This window comes from Neovison vison, chromosome 12, assembly GCF_020171115.1.
Source record: "Neovison vison isolate M4711 chromosome 12, ASM_NN_V1, whole genome shotgun sequence".
Classification (NCBI taxonomy): Eukaryota; Metazoa; Chordata; class Mammalia; order Carnivora; family Mustelidae; genus Neogale; species Neogale vison.
This window is the reverse complement of record NC_058102.1, coordinates 11,855,187-11,873,810: the sequence shown is the minus strand read 5'-3', so window position 1 is coordinate 11,873,810 and position 18,624 is coordinate 11,855,187. Positions and strand designations below refer to the sequence as shown.

Below are 18,624 nucleotides of genomic sequence, written 5' to 3'. Positions count from 1 at the left end.
TCCTGATATAAACTATTAATTGGATTTTACCTTTCAATATTTGAAGTTCATGTCTCTTTTCAAATGCATTCCAAAAGATCTTTCATAGTTATTTCGAGGGTGTTTGGGGCAATTTATTTTCCCCTTTTAAATTTAGTTTTTATTTTTCTCAAATTAATGCACGTCCCTGATAGTACATCAATGGGTGCAGAAGAACTCATCAGAAAAAAAGAGCAGTCTCCTACTATTCTTCCCTTTGCCAACCCTCTTGTGAGTGACCCTCTTTTAACAGTTTCTTAAAAGGCAGCAGGTTCAAGGCTGGATGCTGCCGTTAGGGGTACCGACTCCTCTCACCTCTCCAGGCTTAGAGGACACGTCACTCTGTAGATCTGCGCACACAGGATGTAGGATTGGCCTCCCCCTTGAGGCAACTATCGGGGATCAGGTGGGCTAACTGTTCATATGGTAAACTCTGTCCAAAAGAGGGAGGAACGGACAAAAGGGAAAAAGTAGATAAAAGACCTCTCCGCACCCCGTTTGAAGGACCAGCCAGAGGAACAACAGTTCTACAGAACCTCTCTGAAGACTTCTACCAGAATCTGGTACAGATGATCCCCAACTTAACGATGGTGTGACGATTCAACTTCCCCATGGTGTTAAAGAGATACGTATTCGGCAGGAACTGTGCTTCAAAGTTTGATTTTGGATGTTTTCCCACGCTTGTGATATGCAGTACGGTCCTCTCTCCTGATGCTGGGCAGACGCAGCCACAGCTCCCCAACAGCCAGGTGAGCCCGAGGGTCGGCAACCTGCACACGGACATCCCTTCTGTCCCCAGCCAGCTGCTCTGTCTCTCACTTTCAGTACAGTATTCAGCAAGTTACATGACACAGTCAATACCTTATTATAAAATAGGCTTTGTGTTGGATGATTTTGGTAACTACAGGCTACTTGAAGTTATCTGAGCATGTTTAAGGTAGGCTGAGTTAGTACGTCTGGTAGCATTAAATGCATTTAAATGCATTCTGACTTACCACATTCTCAACTTCCGCTGAGTTTATCAGGGCATAAATCAAGGAAAATCTGTAATCTGGAATATCTGTTACAAAGTTCTGGCCAGCCCACCTTCCTTGTTTCACTCCCCTTATCACAGCCCTGCTTTCCTAGGACTCTAGTAAAATGTAAATGAGGAAGGTTTTTTTCCTGTTTTGTTTTTTTTTTTTTCATTTTTTCATTTTCAGTGGAGGTAAAATTGGTACGACATTATGTTAGTTTTAGGCGTACGACATTATAATTTGTATTTGTCTGTACTACAAAGGGACCACCACGAAGTCTAGTGATCACCGGTCACCGTACAACGGACCCTCTTCTCCTCTGATAAGCACCAATCTGTTCTCTGGATCTAGGAACTTTGTTTTGTTCATTTGTTTTTTTTTGTTTTTTAGATTCCACACATAAGTGCAATCATATGATATTTGTCTTTCTCTGACTTACACTGTTTAGCACAATACTTTCAAAGTCCACCCATGTGGTTGCAGCAAATGGCAAGATTTCCTTCTTTTTATGGCTGAGTAGTATTCCACAGTTTATGTGTGTGTGTGTGTGTGTGTGTGTGTGTGTCACATCTTTATCCATTCATCTGCTGTTAGACCCTTAAGTTGTTTCCGTTATCTTGGACATTGTGAATAATTTAGCACGTAAGGTTTTGTCTTGGTCTTTGCTTTCTAAGATGACTGAGGAGATCATCTGTCTTACCTCTTGTATCTTCCATCTTTGTGTCTTAAGGCTCAACATTTTGGGAGGTACCTTCAATTCTATTTTCTATTTGTCTGAGGCATGTTTTCCTTTGACAATCACATTCCTGATCTCGAATCCTCCTGTGCATTTTCAAATTGCTCCTTTCCATTACGCCCCACCACCGTTTTATGAATGTATTATCTTCTTGAACCGGACTTTAGCTGGAATGCTGCTTTAAATTTTCCTCTCTCCCTTGGATTGCCTATTTCCTTGAGGGTCAACTTTCCTTTCTGTTCCTACTGGTCTCTTTCAAACTGAAAGTTTCTCTCATATAGCTAATGGTCTTCATGCACTAATTATCCAGGTAATAAGGACTTGATTAGCGGGTGTGGGTTTTCTCTGCTATTGTATAAGTAAACCTGTTTTCCAATTAGCTCTCTCCCTAGAATTAAAATTTCTAACTGGGAACTCAGTATAAGACCAAAAAAAGAGCATGTCAACCGCAGGATTCATTTTGGTGTAAGCTGCTAGGGAAGTGTGGAATGATCTCTTCCCCAAATATAAGACTGAAGGAAGGGTTGCCAATACCTAATAGGAAAAGAAATAAATTAAATTTCCCCAAGCATTTTGATCTACTTCTTTAGAGCCAAACCATCTGGCGTCTTTGTTTTTCCTTTTTTTTTTTTTGATGCTGGAGAATGGGGACAGCCCAATACTTGCTGGCCATTTCCATTGGGAAAGCACTGGAGATGCCGAACAGGTCAGTTATCTCCGCATGATATACACGGAATCCCTGTTCGCTCTTCCTCCTTCACTCCTGCTCTGAGTCCAGAGCCTCTCTGGGGTTCCTGCTGGGCAGACTGGCTTCCAGAGCCCTAGCAGCCTCCTTGTCCTCATTGTTAGGCTTTAGTTTCCACTCCATGTACCCATCAGTTGGTTCCCATTTGCTTTAGTTTTTCCAGAAATTTGTTTAACTCTCTTGTTCATTAGTAATACCACTTTTCGCCCTTTTCTCGTTGCTGTTACTGGTTTAGTTCTTTCTATGTTTTCATATTTTCAGTGGGGTCTCACAAAGAGACACAGGTTGTGAAAGTACCCCGTAACTTGACCCAGAAGTCATGATTTATTTTCTGCAAAAGAGTTCAACCACAAGGAAGCTATAGAATTCAGGTTCCTTTTTAATTCTGTGAAAGAACATGGGTTCGTGAATTTCATTGTTTCTTTAAAATAACCCTTTAAGAACACCAAGATTCATTAAAAGCGAACTAGAGAAGCTTCAAGGAAAATGAAAAGTATGTACTGCAATTCCTCAAAGAGCCCTTGTACTTATGTTTTTGTAAATTAGATGCATTTGGATCACAGGGAACAAAGCAATTCAGGAAATATCAGCACTAAACGCACACTATAAGTCACAGTCCAAACATCACCTACAAGCTTACTCAGCACTATGTGATAAATCCTGATAAATACAAAACACCTTCACGGATCTAATCACTCTCAGAAAACAAAGCAAAAACAAAACAAAACAAAAACCCCCAATCAAGTATTTACCGATTAGAATGCCTAACTCTTCACCTCCTACCTCCTTCACAGAACGTAGGATCTGGCCAAGGTCAGATGGCAGTCTGAAAGGGAGAAAAACACTCCCCAAAACCCTTCTGATCTCTAGCACCTGGATCAATAAGGCATGCCATAGACTCTGACCCTTCAGTCAGGAATGGAATGGCCATGAAATATAAATGAGTGGCTGCAATATTTAATCCTTTATCATAGCGAGACAAATAAACCCAAAGAAGGAATTACGCTGGAAAAGTTCACCCAAAAAGCGATTTTGAGTAAGCTATTACACTTAAACAGGAAAACCTGTCCCAGAGTAAGAGAGAATATTCAACTTAAGAAAACAAGCATGCAGGAAACGCAGAATGGAGATCCAAAATCAGTTCCTAGGAGCACCAAAAAGAAGCTGTCTAAACTTCAGTGGTTGCTTAGTAACAAAACACTTCTCAGACTTCACTCTACACTTCTTTCCATGTCAAACCAAATGATCCAAAACAAACACAAAAAATCTTTAAGCATCTTTAAAAAACAAATAAACAAACAGAAAAAACAAAGGGCATATCTATTTCTTCTTCCTACTTACCATCTTCCTTCCCTATAACTAAGTTATCATTATTCCATCAACTGGACTAGCCAGCTTCATTCAAGAATAATTTTTCAGCAAAGAATGCCCAAAATACAGGAATTGAACTTTTTACTCATTCTAGGATTTTCCCTTTGAGGAATGAGGAGCATAAAGACTTGGTATTTTAGCCTTTACAGACTAAACAACTTTTGTTAAAGGTCTGAACTTCTCAGGAGGATGTTCTGATAGCAGAAAGAACACCAGACAGAGACTACGTAAAAATGAATTCCAGGGGTGCCTGTGTGGCTCACTGGGTTAAGTTAAATAAAGCTTCTGCCTTCCGCTCAGTCATGGTCTCAGGGTCCTAGGATGGAGCTCTGCTCAGCAGGAAAAGCCTGCTTCCCCCCCCCCCCATGCCTCTCTGCCTACTTGTGATCTCTGTCAAATAAATAAATATAATCTTTAAAAAAAATTAAAATGAATTCTAGTTCCAGTTCTGCCATTACTTTGCCATATGACCTTGGACAATTCACTTCCCCTTGGGATCCACATCCTGACTCAGTAAAATAAAGTTCACTTTAGTTCTAAGAATCAGTGATTCTGTGATAAAGAAGCCCTATCCCAGTGATTCTGTGATAAAGAAGCCCTATCCCAGTGATTCTGTGATAAAGAAGCCCTATGAGGGGGGGGGGGCAGAATGCACTAAAAAAGAAGAAACATTAGGTGTATTACCATGTGAAACTAAGTATTTCCTTTGTAACAGAGAGAGTCAACGAAGTGCCATTAGGTAGTTTATCTGCTCCCAGGCCCAAAGTGGCTAAGAGGTACTGTAAGGAGCTAATACCTTGATTTCTCTCTTCTCCTGAACAAATGCTCCCACATGATCACTAAACCATCGAACTGCAAAACCTTTGTGCTGAGATAAAATTTCAGGAAGTTAATGCTTGTATAGAATTGTCAAATTGATCAATTCTGCACTTTCCCATAGGTACCTAAGGCTCCAAGAAAACTGGCAGACATTTCTCAAGGTTTTGGCTAAGGATGAGTCAGAGATTCTTCTAATATAAAGAAAAAGTTAGGGGAACTTGTCCGGCTCGGTCAGTGGCGCATACGACCCTTGATCTTGGGGCTATGAGTTCAAGCCCCACACTGGGTGCAGAGATTACATGAAAAAATAAAATCTTTTTTAAAAAGTTAAATATTAAGAGCCTATATTCATGTTATACTTTATACAGTGGCTATCATCAAAAAAGGGGTACAAATAGCATAAACTTTGGAGTAAGATAAACCCCAGGCTCTGCCATGTGTGTGACTCTGGAGAAGTCGTTTAATCTCTCAATGCCTTAATACTTTTATCTGTAAAACTAGAGAGAAGATGGCCATCTAATGGGGTATCTCTAAGAATTAACTGACAAGGTATATACGAAATTCTTCATTTCTGGCTTAAAAAAAAACATGAACGGGGGCGCCTGGGTGGTTCAGTCAGTTGGACGTTCCACTCTTGGTTCCAGCTCAGGTCATGATCTCAGGGTCCTGAGATCCAGCCCCCCATCTGGCTCCATCCTGGGCATTACGCCTGCTTAAGATTCTCTCTCTCCCTCTGCCCCTCACCCCTAAACAAGCAAGCAAACAAACAAAAAACCGCACATGGTACAGATAATAACCACTATCTGCGGAGGAAGACGACAAAGGTAAAGAGAATAAATACAGTCCACAGTGTGAGACCTAACAGCTGAGCTCTAACCTTGAAGATCTTCATGCTCTTTTTCAAATGAACAGTTACATCAACATAAACAGGGGGAAAGCAACCACATTCTTCTTACTAAAGGTTTTATATAAAAACACAGGTGAAGTGAAATTAACTCCAACGCAGCACAGACATTCCCAGCTTCTCAAAAATCTCCTGGTTCCTCAAGAGAGAAGACTTGAAAGCATATACGTGGATGAACTCTTGCTTTGCTGCTCTGCCAGCAAATGACGGACAACCATGTCACCGGAAATCAAGAGCACTGTAAGCAATGCCATCTACCTTCTTTAGTTTATACAACGTGTGTAGTTCCCCATGCCCTCTCCCTGCTGAAATTTCTAGATAACCTGAAAATCAGTGAAAAAGCAATGGCTAAAAGTCTAACTACTGCTTTACTGAGGCTTTCTAAAGTTGACACGTTTTAGAACAATGATCATCATATCCACAGTCCACAGTATCCTATTTTCTACACTAAATGAACAAATGGTACGTTGACTTTTCTCCCTCCCTATTCTGCAAGAACTGCAGTTAACAGATAATACACAGGAGAAAAAAAATCTTTTTCTCTTTCCACAACAGACCACAAAGCATGCTAAACTATAAAAACATAGAAACCCTACTTCTCCTATGATCTTGATCATATTTTTTGTTAAAGAACTATTTTTACCCTTAAGTCAGTCAGTCCTAGACATCCTCTGAAACTATTCTACCTCTGAATCTCATTCAGTACTCAAGAATTTGGTTCCAGATTCATATAAACATCCTGCGTGTCTCTCTCTCTCTCTCACACACACACACACACACACACACACACACACACGCTTTCCTCTCACCCAAGGCCACTGCCAAACTTCCCAAACTAATGCTCTCCTCATCTGAACTTATAATGGTAGTTTACTGACATCATATTCATGGAATTTACCATGTTCTGCCTTGTATTTCAACTATTAATAGATATATGTATTCTCCAATACTCCTGGGATTTACTGTTCAAATGAGCTTTCATTCATAAATTAGGAATATATTAAATGAGGTACCACTCAGTTTTCATTTAAAAATAAGTGGTCTCACTTCTGCTTCCAATCAAGATGGAGTAACAAGAATTGGACTTATCTTGCTGTCTCAAAACAAAACAAAACCCAGAAAAAAAAAATATGGAACAACAGCACTCAAGACGCTGTATGGCTGGCAAAGGACACTGATCCATGAGACAGGAAAAAACAAGGTGTAACTGGTCAGCTTACTGCCTGAAGGAAGCTTCCAGGCTGTGGGATGGATAGAGGGAAGCCAAGGCAGCTAGAGCTCCCAGGGCAGAGTGCCACAGCACAGAGAGAGAATGCTGAAGAGGAACAGAGGGCTGTCCTCGAGTACTCAGTTAGGTCATGACCACTGCACGCGTGTGAAGAGCTACCTGAGGCTGGAGAACGGACCACCTAAAGGAGTGGGAGGGAATAATGCCAGGAGGTCACACAGTGCCCGGAACAGAGCCTGCTCCCAAAGATGAACGTGCACGAGCTGGTAATTTAAGAAACATCAGGTAGAGACTAAGAGTCTTGCACCTCAACAGTGAAGAAAAATTAAGCAGAAACTGAACAGCTCTGGACCCTTCCAAAAAAACTTAAAACAAGACCTGAAAGGAGCAAACCATTTCTAAGAAACTCAGCTGTGTTGCAGACAATGCTCAAGAACATATGTAAAATGTATAGAGAGATGTATAAAAAGACATATATCCAGCTTCCAACAAGGTAAAAAAAAAAAAACAAAAAAACCCTCAGTGTCTGGCACCCAATCAAAAATTACCAGGCATGCAAACAAGCAGAAAAATGCAATCCACAATGATGAAAAAAATCAATAGGAACTGATCTAGAACTAATACAGATGTTTGACTTAGTAGACAAGAATACTAAAACATTTGTATTTCACACACTCAAGGAAAATTGTATGTAAAAGAAAAATTGAACATGTTAAAGAGACATAGGAAAAAATATATATATATACATCAAATTCCAGAGACAAAGACTGTCATGTCTGAGATTAAAAAACCAACCAACCAACTACACACTGGCTTGGATTGATGGCATTAGACGTTTCAGAAGAAAAAAAGTAGCACTCTTGGTAATACCACAAAAGAAACTATCCAAAAGGAAATACACAGAGAGGAAAAGACTATATAACAATGAATAGTGAGCCCTGAAGATGACATGGAATGGTCATGGTCTAATATGCATCGGTACTGACAGCTTTTCAAAAGGAATATGCAAAGAATCTAAGTCTTGGTCATCTTGAGTAGAAGGAAAAGAGAGGGAGACGGCAGTACTTATGTGCATGTTTAATATACTTACAAGGTTTGGCCAAACCCTAAAATTTCATTGTCACCTTCCCACGTCTCTTTGCCCTTCCCACTGGTTGGGGCCAGGCTCTTCTTTCCCCCTTTCCTGGCTTCCCTGCAGACTGGAGCTACTATGCCACTTACCTGCATGCTATCTTCTGGATACATGCTGCCTTCCACTAGAACATCTACAGAAGATCTGTGTATTCCCCAAAAAACTGTTTGTTCCCCCAAATCCTCCTTCTAGCCAATTAAAGCACCCATTTCTAAAATGACACTTATATTTTAGTTATTTACTGATTTAAGTAATCAGCACTAGGATGTGTGTGATTACCCAATTTAACTCTCTCATTTTTCATTTCAAAAGAAAACCCTGTTAATGAATTTAAAAAAAGTTAAAATTCATTAATTCAATTACAAAGTATTTACCAGATACCAAATTGAACCAGACAATAATGAACACTGGCGGTACAGTCACAGTCCTGAAAGAAACCAGTGTGGTGGGTCAAAACAGATCAATCTACTCACAACTACAACCCTGAATAGTGTGGGCTAAGAGAGCAACACACACACAATGCCAAAGAAGCACAAAAAAGGGACAAGCCTATGAGACAGGGCAAGCTTTACGAAAGAGGCGAAGTCTAAGCTGCACATTTAAGGCAAGAAATTAACCATGCTGGAGAGAAAGGTATTCTGGCTCAAAGTAATAGTACATGAAAAACTATGAAAAAAAGGAAGGTATAAAATATGACATATTCAGGGACTGCAAATGGCTCAGATTTGGGGGTAGAATGGAAGGAAAAAGGAAGAGAAAAAGGGGGAAGAATTTTGATATTTTCTGGAGGGAAATGAGAGAGCAAGTCAAGGGTTTCACTGTAACAGGGCCCCAAGATGACATGCGAAAACTGCTAGGAACTGGGTCCCCGCCCCTGTCATCAAGCTGTAGGAGAAAACCTTCCCACTATTAGTAAAGGAAGGAGGACCCGCATCCCTCTAAGTCAGGGGTTGGCAAACTATGGCTCTGGCCTAAAGGCGGTCCACCACCCATTTTTGTACAATCTAAATGCCAAGCATGGTTTTTATATTTTTAAGTAGCTAAAAAAAATTCAAAAGAAGAATATTTTGTGACACATGGAAATTATATGAAATTCAAATTTCAGTGTCCATAAATAAAGTTTTACTGGAACATGGCCACACTCATTCATTTATGTATCGTCTATGACTTCTTTTATGTTTCAACAGCAGAGCTGAATAGTTGTGACAGAAACACCATGGCCCGCAAAACTGAAAATATTTACTATCAAGACATTAGCAGAGAGTTTGTGGACCCTGATCTTTCAAAAAAATCTCATCTTCTTCACTTATGTCTCAGTTTGTCTCTTCAGAACTTTTCACAAGGAATCTTGACATCAATATTAGATTAAAACATTGTTCTGTTATTTATGGATATAAAAGCATTATTTTATAATTTCATAAAATAATTACTGATTTCCACTTTCATATTTTCTAGTTAAACATTCCTTTATGCATGAAATATCAAATTCTGATTGCAGAACTTTATCCTGTAATTCTGAATGAATCAAATGTCATTAGTTATATGATTTCAAGTTACAATTTTAAAAACTGCATTTCCTTTTGTTTATAGCAAGACTGGCCATACTTATTTCCCAAGCCTTAATTAAATAAGAAATATCATTCTAATGTCCTGAAACTGGTAGTGCTTTGAAAGAACTCATGAGGCAGGATAAGAAGAATATACCAAAGGAAGGGAATCTAAGAGTGTTTCTATGATATGTGATTTATAATAAGTATTATTACATCAGAATATTTTTCAAGGACTGAAGGCATCTTTTGGCTGTGTTTTACCTCTATTCTCAACAGAAAAACCAGATCGTGTTTTGCTGTCGCTACCAAGTGAAAAGCCTCTTATACTTCCTAATTTTGTCCTTTCAACATATTTTGATACAATTTCAACATCTCAAGGGAAGTTATCATATTTACATTTGCTGACCTTGCTGAATTGAACAGCTGACAGCCTGCATAGCTTTACAACGGAGAAGAAAATTAATATTCTACCTAAGAGATCCCCACATTTTTAATTTGAGAGGCAGGGTGGGGGGTCGTGGGGGTTAGGGAGGGAAAAATTGAAACAAAGTGGGACCAGGGAGGCAGACAAACCATAAGAGGCTTTTAATCTCAGGAAATAAACTGAGCGTTGCTGGGGGTTTGGGGAGTGGGTTTGGATAGGGTGGCCGGATGGTGGACATTGGGGAAGGTACGTGCTATGGTGAGTGCTGTGAATTGTGCAAGACTGACGAGTCACAGACATGTACCCCTGAAGCAAATAATATATTATGTGTTAATTCAAAAAAAAAGAGATCCCCTCATTTTTGAAGTTATAAATTGCTGATAACACTACATGATCGATAAGCTATGAAAGCTGAGTGAAGTCAAAACACATCAAAAAATAAAATTTATAATAAAGATATGATCCTTGACACTCATAATTGATATCTCACCTAATAATTAGATGTAAATGGTAAATCATTCACAGAAATTGAAGCGATCCGTCCGAGACAGTCAAGTCTCTGGAAACCGTATGTTTTCTACCTGTGAGAACTGAGGCAAGGAAGTAAGAAGTACAAAAAGGACAAAGATGAAAGGGAACACTTAGCAGTTATCTTCACATATTTAGCTTTCATGAAGAAGAGAGATTAAATCTCTCTGTGTGACTCTGGATAACAGACTGAGGTGAGGTGAGAAAACCCTAATGAAAATAGCCTGCTGTAAAGAAAACTCTTCTACCTTTTAATGGCCAACAATGGAACTATTTATCTCATGAGGCTGCTAGTATAATGGAAGCGTATGCAAAGACAGAATTAAACAGATTTCAAGTTGGAAACCTATCTCTGTGTCTAGGGCCACCCAAGTGCCTGACCTCTCAAATCTCAAAGTCTAATGTATGGTAAAAATACCACCTATCTCAAAAAGAGATTAAGATGCCTGGGGGGCTCAGTCACTTAAGCTTCTGCTTTAGGCTCAGGTCATAATCTTGGGGTCCTGGGATGGAGCCCCCCCATTGCATGGGGCTCCCTGCTCAGCAGGGCGTCTGCTTGTCCCTCTCCCTCTGACCCTCCCCCTGCTCCCTCTGTTTCTGTACCTCTCTCAAATAAATAAAATCTTAAAAAAAAAGAGAGAGAGTGACAAGTGATGTATGATGTGACCACAATAATGATTATGTATGTAAATTATGTATATTATTGTACATGTAAGGTATGTGTTGTACGTATGTTATTGCAAGTACAGCTGACCCCTGAACGGTGTGGGGGTTGGCGTGCCAACCCTGCCTCTGCCCCCACATTGTCCAAAATCTGCATATAACTTTTGACTCTCCAAAAACTTTACTAGTAAATAGTCTACTGTTGACAGAGCCTTACCATTAACAGTCAGGTAACCCAAACAGTGTGTGTTATATGTACTATGTACTGTATTCTTACAATAAAGTAAGCTAGAGAAAAGAAAATGTTGTTAGGAAAACCATAAGACAGAGAAATAATTTACAATACTGCACTTATGGAAAAAAAAAATCCATGCTAGTGGGTGTGTGCTGTCCAAACCCGTGTTGTTCAAGTGTCAACTATATTCCATCAAAGCCTAGAATAAGTCAGAGATGGAAATTCCAGAAGTAAATCAGAGAGTCTCAACTAATAATTTAGTTTCATTCACACATTCAACAAACACGTACTGAATACGTAATACCTACAAGAGGCACTGGGGTACCACTGTTAAGAGTGTGGATTCCCAAGCCAGTATATGCATATGAATCCCCACATCTCTTGGCAGCTGTATAAACTTGGGCAAGTAACCTAACCATTTTATGTCTAGGTTTCCTCTTCTGAAACCAAGGGGAGAATGACAGGGTTGTGGAGAGGAGTTCAATGAGCTAATGTAGACGAAGTGGTTAGCATGGTACCTGATAGTACCACATCCTGGATTTAAGGATTAGCTGATTAGCTGTATTCTGACCGTATTATGACTACCCACCAGAGGCAGAGTATGCCACAGACTGCTGACGAGGTCCCTGACCTCGAAGGGCTTCCAGTCTTTGTAGGAGTTGTGTGGCACAGAAAATAATCAATCAAGCATACCTATAACAAGTAACGATAAGCGAAAATCAGTGTTAAGAGAAGAAAAAGCAGCATATGCGGATAGGGAAGTTCAGCTGAGATGGGCTGGTCAAGGGAGCGCTCTCCCACGAGAAGCCTGTGGTTATCTGGGTGAAGAGCATTTCTGGCTGAGAAACAAACAAACAAACAAACAAACAAACAAGAAGGAAAGGCCCAGGGCAGGAGGATACAGGTGTGTTAAGAGATGAGCAGAGAGGCCATCATCAATGGAGTGGAATAAAAGGAAGAGAAAAAGAGAAGTCTGGGGAGGCAGGCAGGTTCCTGACCACACCGAGTCTCCGAGACCAGAGTAAGGGACACCGGATTTTATCCTGAGTCTGCAGGGAAATCACCGGGAAGGTTTAAAGCACAGGAGTGACAAAATCAGACTTGCACTTTAAATAATTCACTCTGTCCACGACCTCTAATGAATTATCTGACTCTAAGGTTTCCCGAATGTCATCATTCGAACAGAATCAGCGGCACCCTGAAGCACCCGGGAGGCGGCAACCCTGCAGCATGGCGGACGGGCCGCAGGGCTTCTGACGGCTTAGCCTGGATGCTGAGCACCGAAGCCCAGGCATAAAGCAGCTGCGTTCAAACCCGCAGAGCATTTACAGCAGGGGTGTGTCCCATCTAGGTTTGCTGGATTTCAGAGACCAAGCATGGTGAAGGAAGTTTAAAAGAAAGACTGGACAGTGGTTCTGGAATGATGAAACAGAAAGAGCAAGGGATTATGGCTCCAGAACAACATGCTTGGGACACCAACAATGTCGGGTTTCGGAGAGGAACCAGAACACCAGAAAGAGGCTGCTGGGCGGAGGGGCGGTAGCAGCTCTGTGACTGGCTCCTGGTGATGACCCAAGTGTCATCTAGAGATGCCCAAGAAACAACCCGAGGTAAGGAGTTACACAAAGAGATGTTAAAATGTGGCTGTCCACAAACCAGAAGTCAAAAGAGGGATGAGACTGTTTTCACATGGCCATCTGCGTGGATACGAGCTTGGAAATTTTCAGGCAAGAACACACAACTAGAGGAACAAAACTAGACTTTTACACCACACACTGTCACGGGGAGCGATGAAGTGTCCTTTACCTTGCCACAGAGAGATGTCCTCCAGGACCATGCAAACTTGAATAGTGGATTATCAAATGCTAAACTCACTGAGTCTCAACTGTAAAACTAAGGAGAAAGGTGAAGTTAAAAAAAAAGAGAAAGGGGCCAAAGAGGTGTGTGTTTGGGTGGCAGGGGTGTAGGCACAGGGATGACCGGGAAGAAAAATCATCTAACAAGTCCAAACTGCTCAGATTTAATCGCATTTATGCAATTCTGGATATGTTTTCAGGAAAGCTTAGTAATTGTTGGCATAGCAATCTTTTTCAGGAGTCCATCTTGGCTCCGGCAAGGCAATGGTTAGAACTGAAGATATGGAGCAATGTAGAAGAACTCCGAAAGAAACCAAATCTCTGGAAAAAGTGAGGCTTTTTTTGGTTCATTGTAAAGGAACATAAATCAGCCTCCAAGCCACAATCTCCAGCTAGCCCCAACTTCCCAGCGTCCTGCGCAGCCCATAGAAAGGGGAAAGTGTGCCAAAGCAAACAGCGGGGCAGGCGCTCTGTGGATGAAGAATGGGATGAGGTTCGGGTGGGCCGGGCTGGCAACGGAGTGGACTCACTTTAAAGAACTGCCACAAAATGGAGACTAAATAATCCCAAGCACTTTCAAAATCCACAGAAGATGGGCTATGCTTAAGCTAGATCACAGAACCGATTCCCCTACTCCAACTCGTTCCAAAAAAACAAACACAAAGAGGAAAGGGGAGAAAATGAAACAAAGCAAAACATACCTGCTCTGTTATCTGTCTTTAATTAAAGCAGAAAATACCCTCCCTCTTCTCTTCTCCCAACCACCCTGGAACAGAATAGCCAGAACCAGCCACGGCTCAGGTGAAAGACTTCAGCCTTCCAGCTACAAAGAGGGGAGATAGCAGACAATGGAACTGGTGATTCATTACAGAAGAATACACTCCAGAGCCGGCCTGCTGCCACATGGGCTCACTGCACTATTTAAAGGAACAGCAACCCCCTTTCCAACCTCCCTTTTTCTTAACACCTTCCCTCCTCTGGTCCTGATGGAAAACAGATTTTGAAGAAAATGCCAGCAAAGCACTGAGCTGTCCAAGAAAGGGAGGGCTTTGTGTTCCACAGAAACTGGCAGTCTTACACTATAGGAGTACAAAAATTTTCTTTCACATCCATACTGTGAGATCTTTTCCTCTCTGCCCGGTATACTTTTCCTTCCAACAACAAACAGTTTAATGGAGTCTGAGTCTGGCGAAACACTTTTTTATTAACTAAAGTCATTTGCAATTTTGTTTTTCTAAATTTACACATACTAACAATGACTTTCCTTCCTTTCATTCTGCGTGGTTTTCATAGATGTGAAGAGATGCGGTAATTTCATTCACATACTCAGAAATAACAGAGTATCTCAGGGAAATACTCCTATGACATTTACATGAACAATGGATACACCTAAAGTTGTATCTTAAAAAGTCACAGGAGCATGTCTGTCTACTATATTAGAATTTCGTGATTAAATTGTCATTTTTTTAAAAAAACAAAACACTGATTAGCTATTGTAAATGACAGAGCAGTTTGCAAATTACCCCCAAAACCGGCCTTATGAAACTAGAGCCGATAAGATAATAAAGGTACAACTACTGATACAGGTCGAATATTGTCATCCACTGAAAGCCCTTCACCCTTCTTCCATCAAAGTGAGCAATTAATTTAAAATAAAGGGATACAGAAATGTCAAGATCTAATATGCAGAGAACCTAGGTGATAAAATGATAAAAACATATCTAAATACCTTTCTTAATATACTAAAGTCAAGACCCTAGACACCATAATTAACCATCTCACTGTGATAATTGAACCCTGAACAGCGCAGACATTTTATATTCGGAAAGTTTATCTGACAGATCATTATCAAATATTGGGATTAGATGTCTGGCTTGAAAAACAAAAACCAAAAACAAATTAAAAAAAACCCCAAAGCTTGTAAGGACAAATGAAAAAGATCTGTCCCATTTGGTTATTTCCTTTTTTTTTTTTTTTTAAGATTACTAGCAACCACGTATGTTACATTACACAGAAAGAATACACACCAAAATAAAATATGCTGACATACATACTAAAATTCCACAAATCTCATACTCTGTACTTGCCTGTTACAGAGATTCGGGATGGGCAAAAAGGTGCAACTTCCTTCTCAGCATCCAGCACATCCTGAGACAATCACAGTGATTCTAATTTACCTCTTAGAATTCTTAACCATCAAGAAATCAATCCTTCTTTCCAGTTCTTATTTCTCTCTTCTGCTTCACTGCTAAGACAACCGTTTTCTTAAATACTAATTACTCAGCCTGCACTAAAGCACGCATGAGCGTAAGCATTCGAACTTGTGCTTACACATGCTCACCCAGCTCCTCCAGAAATGAAGGGCACATGTTCCAGGAGGCCACAGAAACCCTCTGATTAGAAAAAGCACTAGTTTAGAGAACTCTTTCACTGATTTTAAAATATATATAATGAAAAGTCAAGTAGTTGGAAAGCCCTCAGTAATAGCTGAGAAAGAAGAGAGCTGTCGCCCTGTAATAGTGCCAGTTAATGAAAATTGAATGAGGGCTCCAGGGTTAAGAAGTATCATTTCCCAAGCAACAAAGAGAATCCAGAAATAGGTCTTCTCTTTTATGGAAATTTTTAAAAAGTAAAGCAATATTTCTAAAGAGCTAATTAGGCTAACAACAAAGGGATAAGAACTGGGAGAGAAAATATGTCAAAGATTTCTCCCCTTTCCAAACGAGGAGGGTTTCTTGATCATCTCCAAACTCAGATCTGGTGAAAAATCACTTTGGAAAGATATATTCTTCGGAACTTTGTTTCCCTCTAGGTCACGTTGGCAGAATCTCCCTAATGCCTTCCCTCTTTCCAAACAGCACTGCAGGGCATTATATAACATTTAACGGAACAGTGTTCCTGCTCCTAAAAATGATGCCTCTATCCAGATAGCTAGCTGACTCTCTCGCCCTCCGGTGGTGACTCGGAGAGGAAAAGAGGAGAGAATACCATCCCCCCCCCCCAAAAAGGCAAACTCCTTAAAAGGAAAGCACTGTCCAGAGATGAAATTTCCCTACAGAGCATAAAAGCCTGGAATGACACTGATCCTAAGTCTGAGCCTAAAGGACAGGAAAGCTCACTGTAGCAAATGATTTCACTGATCAATTGCAGTCTTACCATTCCCCCTCCACATACACGTAAATAAAAGAGGGTAAAAGGAACATACAGAGGGTGCCAACGAGAAAAAGAGCATGGCCAGGGGGGAACCGTGGAAGAGTATTCACGTTTTCATTTCTCAAGTCATTTCAGGAATGACTTGCTAAAATGCAGATTAGATATTGCCTGGCATAACCAAAGACAGGCAGAGAGAGAGAGAGAGAGAGAGAGAGAGATCTTCCATTTCCTACTCCCTCTCCTTCAAATGCCTTTTACTGCCCCTGTGATTGTCATTTATGCATTCAGATTTGTTCTCCTGAGTCTCACAGAGGGCTCTACCTGCCTCTGCTACACCTGGATATTCCCATGGTTCCTACCGAAAACATTCTTTGCCAGTAACAAAGCCATGAAAACGAAGCCCATTTTTCTAGCCTTCATTTTTAATAAGCCATTTACGGCGAAGGCAGCAGAACGGCAATTCCATAGCCAATCCTGAGAAACTACAGTGGATCAGGAATCAGATTTCCCTAGAACACAAATTCTTCTGCAATTCTTAAAAGGAAGTCAATCCTTTTCCCCTCTTTTTTGGCAGTCTGTTAAGAATCTCTTCCTACCTCTGCAGTCTCTCTCCCTCCCTCTTCTCAGAACCAAGACAAAGAGGTAGACAAATCCCCACAGGGTCTTTCCTGAGCTACAGCTGCACAGTACAGGAAACAGGAATCTGCTACGGAGCTGAGGGAGGGGGAGAGAGAAAAGGATATGGATACATCTCTCTCTCTCTCTCACACACACACACAGCAGACACAGACTAACACTTTTCAGTTGATAACAATAAATCTGGCCTTCTCTGAGAAGACAATCATTATTAAAACTCTGCCTACTATGCCCGACCCCCAGGTCTTTATATAGATCGCAGAAACCAGCAAAGAGGCACGCCGAGGAAACACAAATCTTACCTGAGTGACCATTTTCTTTTCCTCCATAAACCAAACGGCACAGAGGATGAGCCCTTCAGGGCGGTCGTGCTGGGGCGCACCTCCACAGCTCCCCCCCACCCCCCCCAGGCCAGCTATTTCGGGGCGGGCAACTGATCTCCTTTTACCCCGTTCCCCTTCCTTTTCTTTCTAGCGTTTCTTCCTTTCTTTTCTCTTCCTCTCTGGCAGCCTCTCCCCCTCCTTCTCTCTCCAGCTCCCTCCCATATCTCAGGCAGATGGCTGAAGGAAGCCCCACCCCTGAATGCCTAAGGTAATTAATCAGAGTGGAGCCCCACCTCTTCCTCCTCCCCCCACCCCTCCCGGCAGGCTGACATCTCCCAACTCCAGAAACAGGCCTGCTGGAGAATGGCAGTTTGGTGTGTGCTCTGCGCACGCGTGTGTGTGTGTGTGTGTGTGTGTGTGTGTGTGTGTGTGTGTGTAGGAGGGAAGGAGGGGGAGAGGGAGGGAGGGGCAGGCGCCATGTGCAGGCATATTTTAAGGAATGAATATCTTCTATGGGGGCATTAATTACACAGCACTGGAAGCATTCATAGCAGCCCGGCATCGTTAATACAGACTTAAAGTATTCAACCCGTGAATATCTGATCATAAATAAGAAATGAAACAAAAATCATTAAAAAAAAACATTTCCACTTATGTACAGTTTACAGATGTAGTGGATTTAATGAAAGACGGGGAAGCTGCTGAATGACCACTTACAGGAGGGTTTTCAAGGAATGAGAATGGGCAAGAACCTGCCTGTCCTAAATCAGTCTAATGACTGCAAGGCTGAAAAGCGAGGAGGAAGGTGATCTAAGTACTTATTTTTTTCTACTGTAAAAAACCTGGGGATTCTGGAAAAGGTCGTCTATAAACATGACTGCTTAAGAAACTGAAGGTGTATACAAAAGCGCATACGGATTTGACTGCTGAAGGCTTCGAGTTTCATTATAAATTCTGGTTAACAGAAGCCGCCCTTTGTGTTCCCCAGGCCTTCTGGATTTCAGCCTCTCTTGAAAATCAAAAACCCTTTCCTATATGCACCCCAGGTACCTGTGTCATACTGTAAACAGTAATTGTTACTATTGAGTACTATAGTTATAAAAGATTTGAGAGAACATTTACTGAACATAAGAGTTTCTCTTATTAAAATGACATAATGAAAAAAGCATAAAGGGGTGACTCAGTCTAGAAGTCTGGGTCTAAGTCCTGATTCTGCCCTTTTCAAGTGATCTCATTAAAGTCTTTAACTTCCAACTATAAATTCCATAATCTCCCTACTTTAAATTA

General features: G+C 41.0%; 1 protein-coding gene across 15 annotated transcripts in view; it reads right to left on the bottom strand.

Annotated features, from left to right (window-relative positions):
- RBFOX2 (RNA binding fox-1 homolog 2) overlaps positions 1-18,624 on the bottom strand; it is a 266,184-nt gene that overhangs the window by 73,031 nt on the left and 174,529 nt on the right. The window contains exon 1 of one of the 15 annotated variants that reach the window (XM_044228804.1): positions 17,317-17,525. The exons of 13 other annotated variants lie outside the window; for them this stretch is intronic. In XM_044228804.1, the coding sequence (XP_044084739.1) occupies positions 17,317-17,343 (27 nt within the window). In that variant the 5' untranslated portion in view covers positions 17,344-17,525. Of the gene's footprint in view, positions 1-13,926; positions 13,951-17,316; positions 17,526-18,624 lie in introns of those variants that run through there. One more of the 15 variants, XM_044228813.1, reaches the window with a different exon arrangement.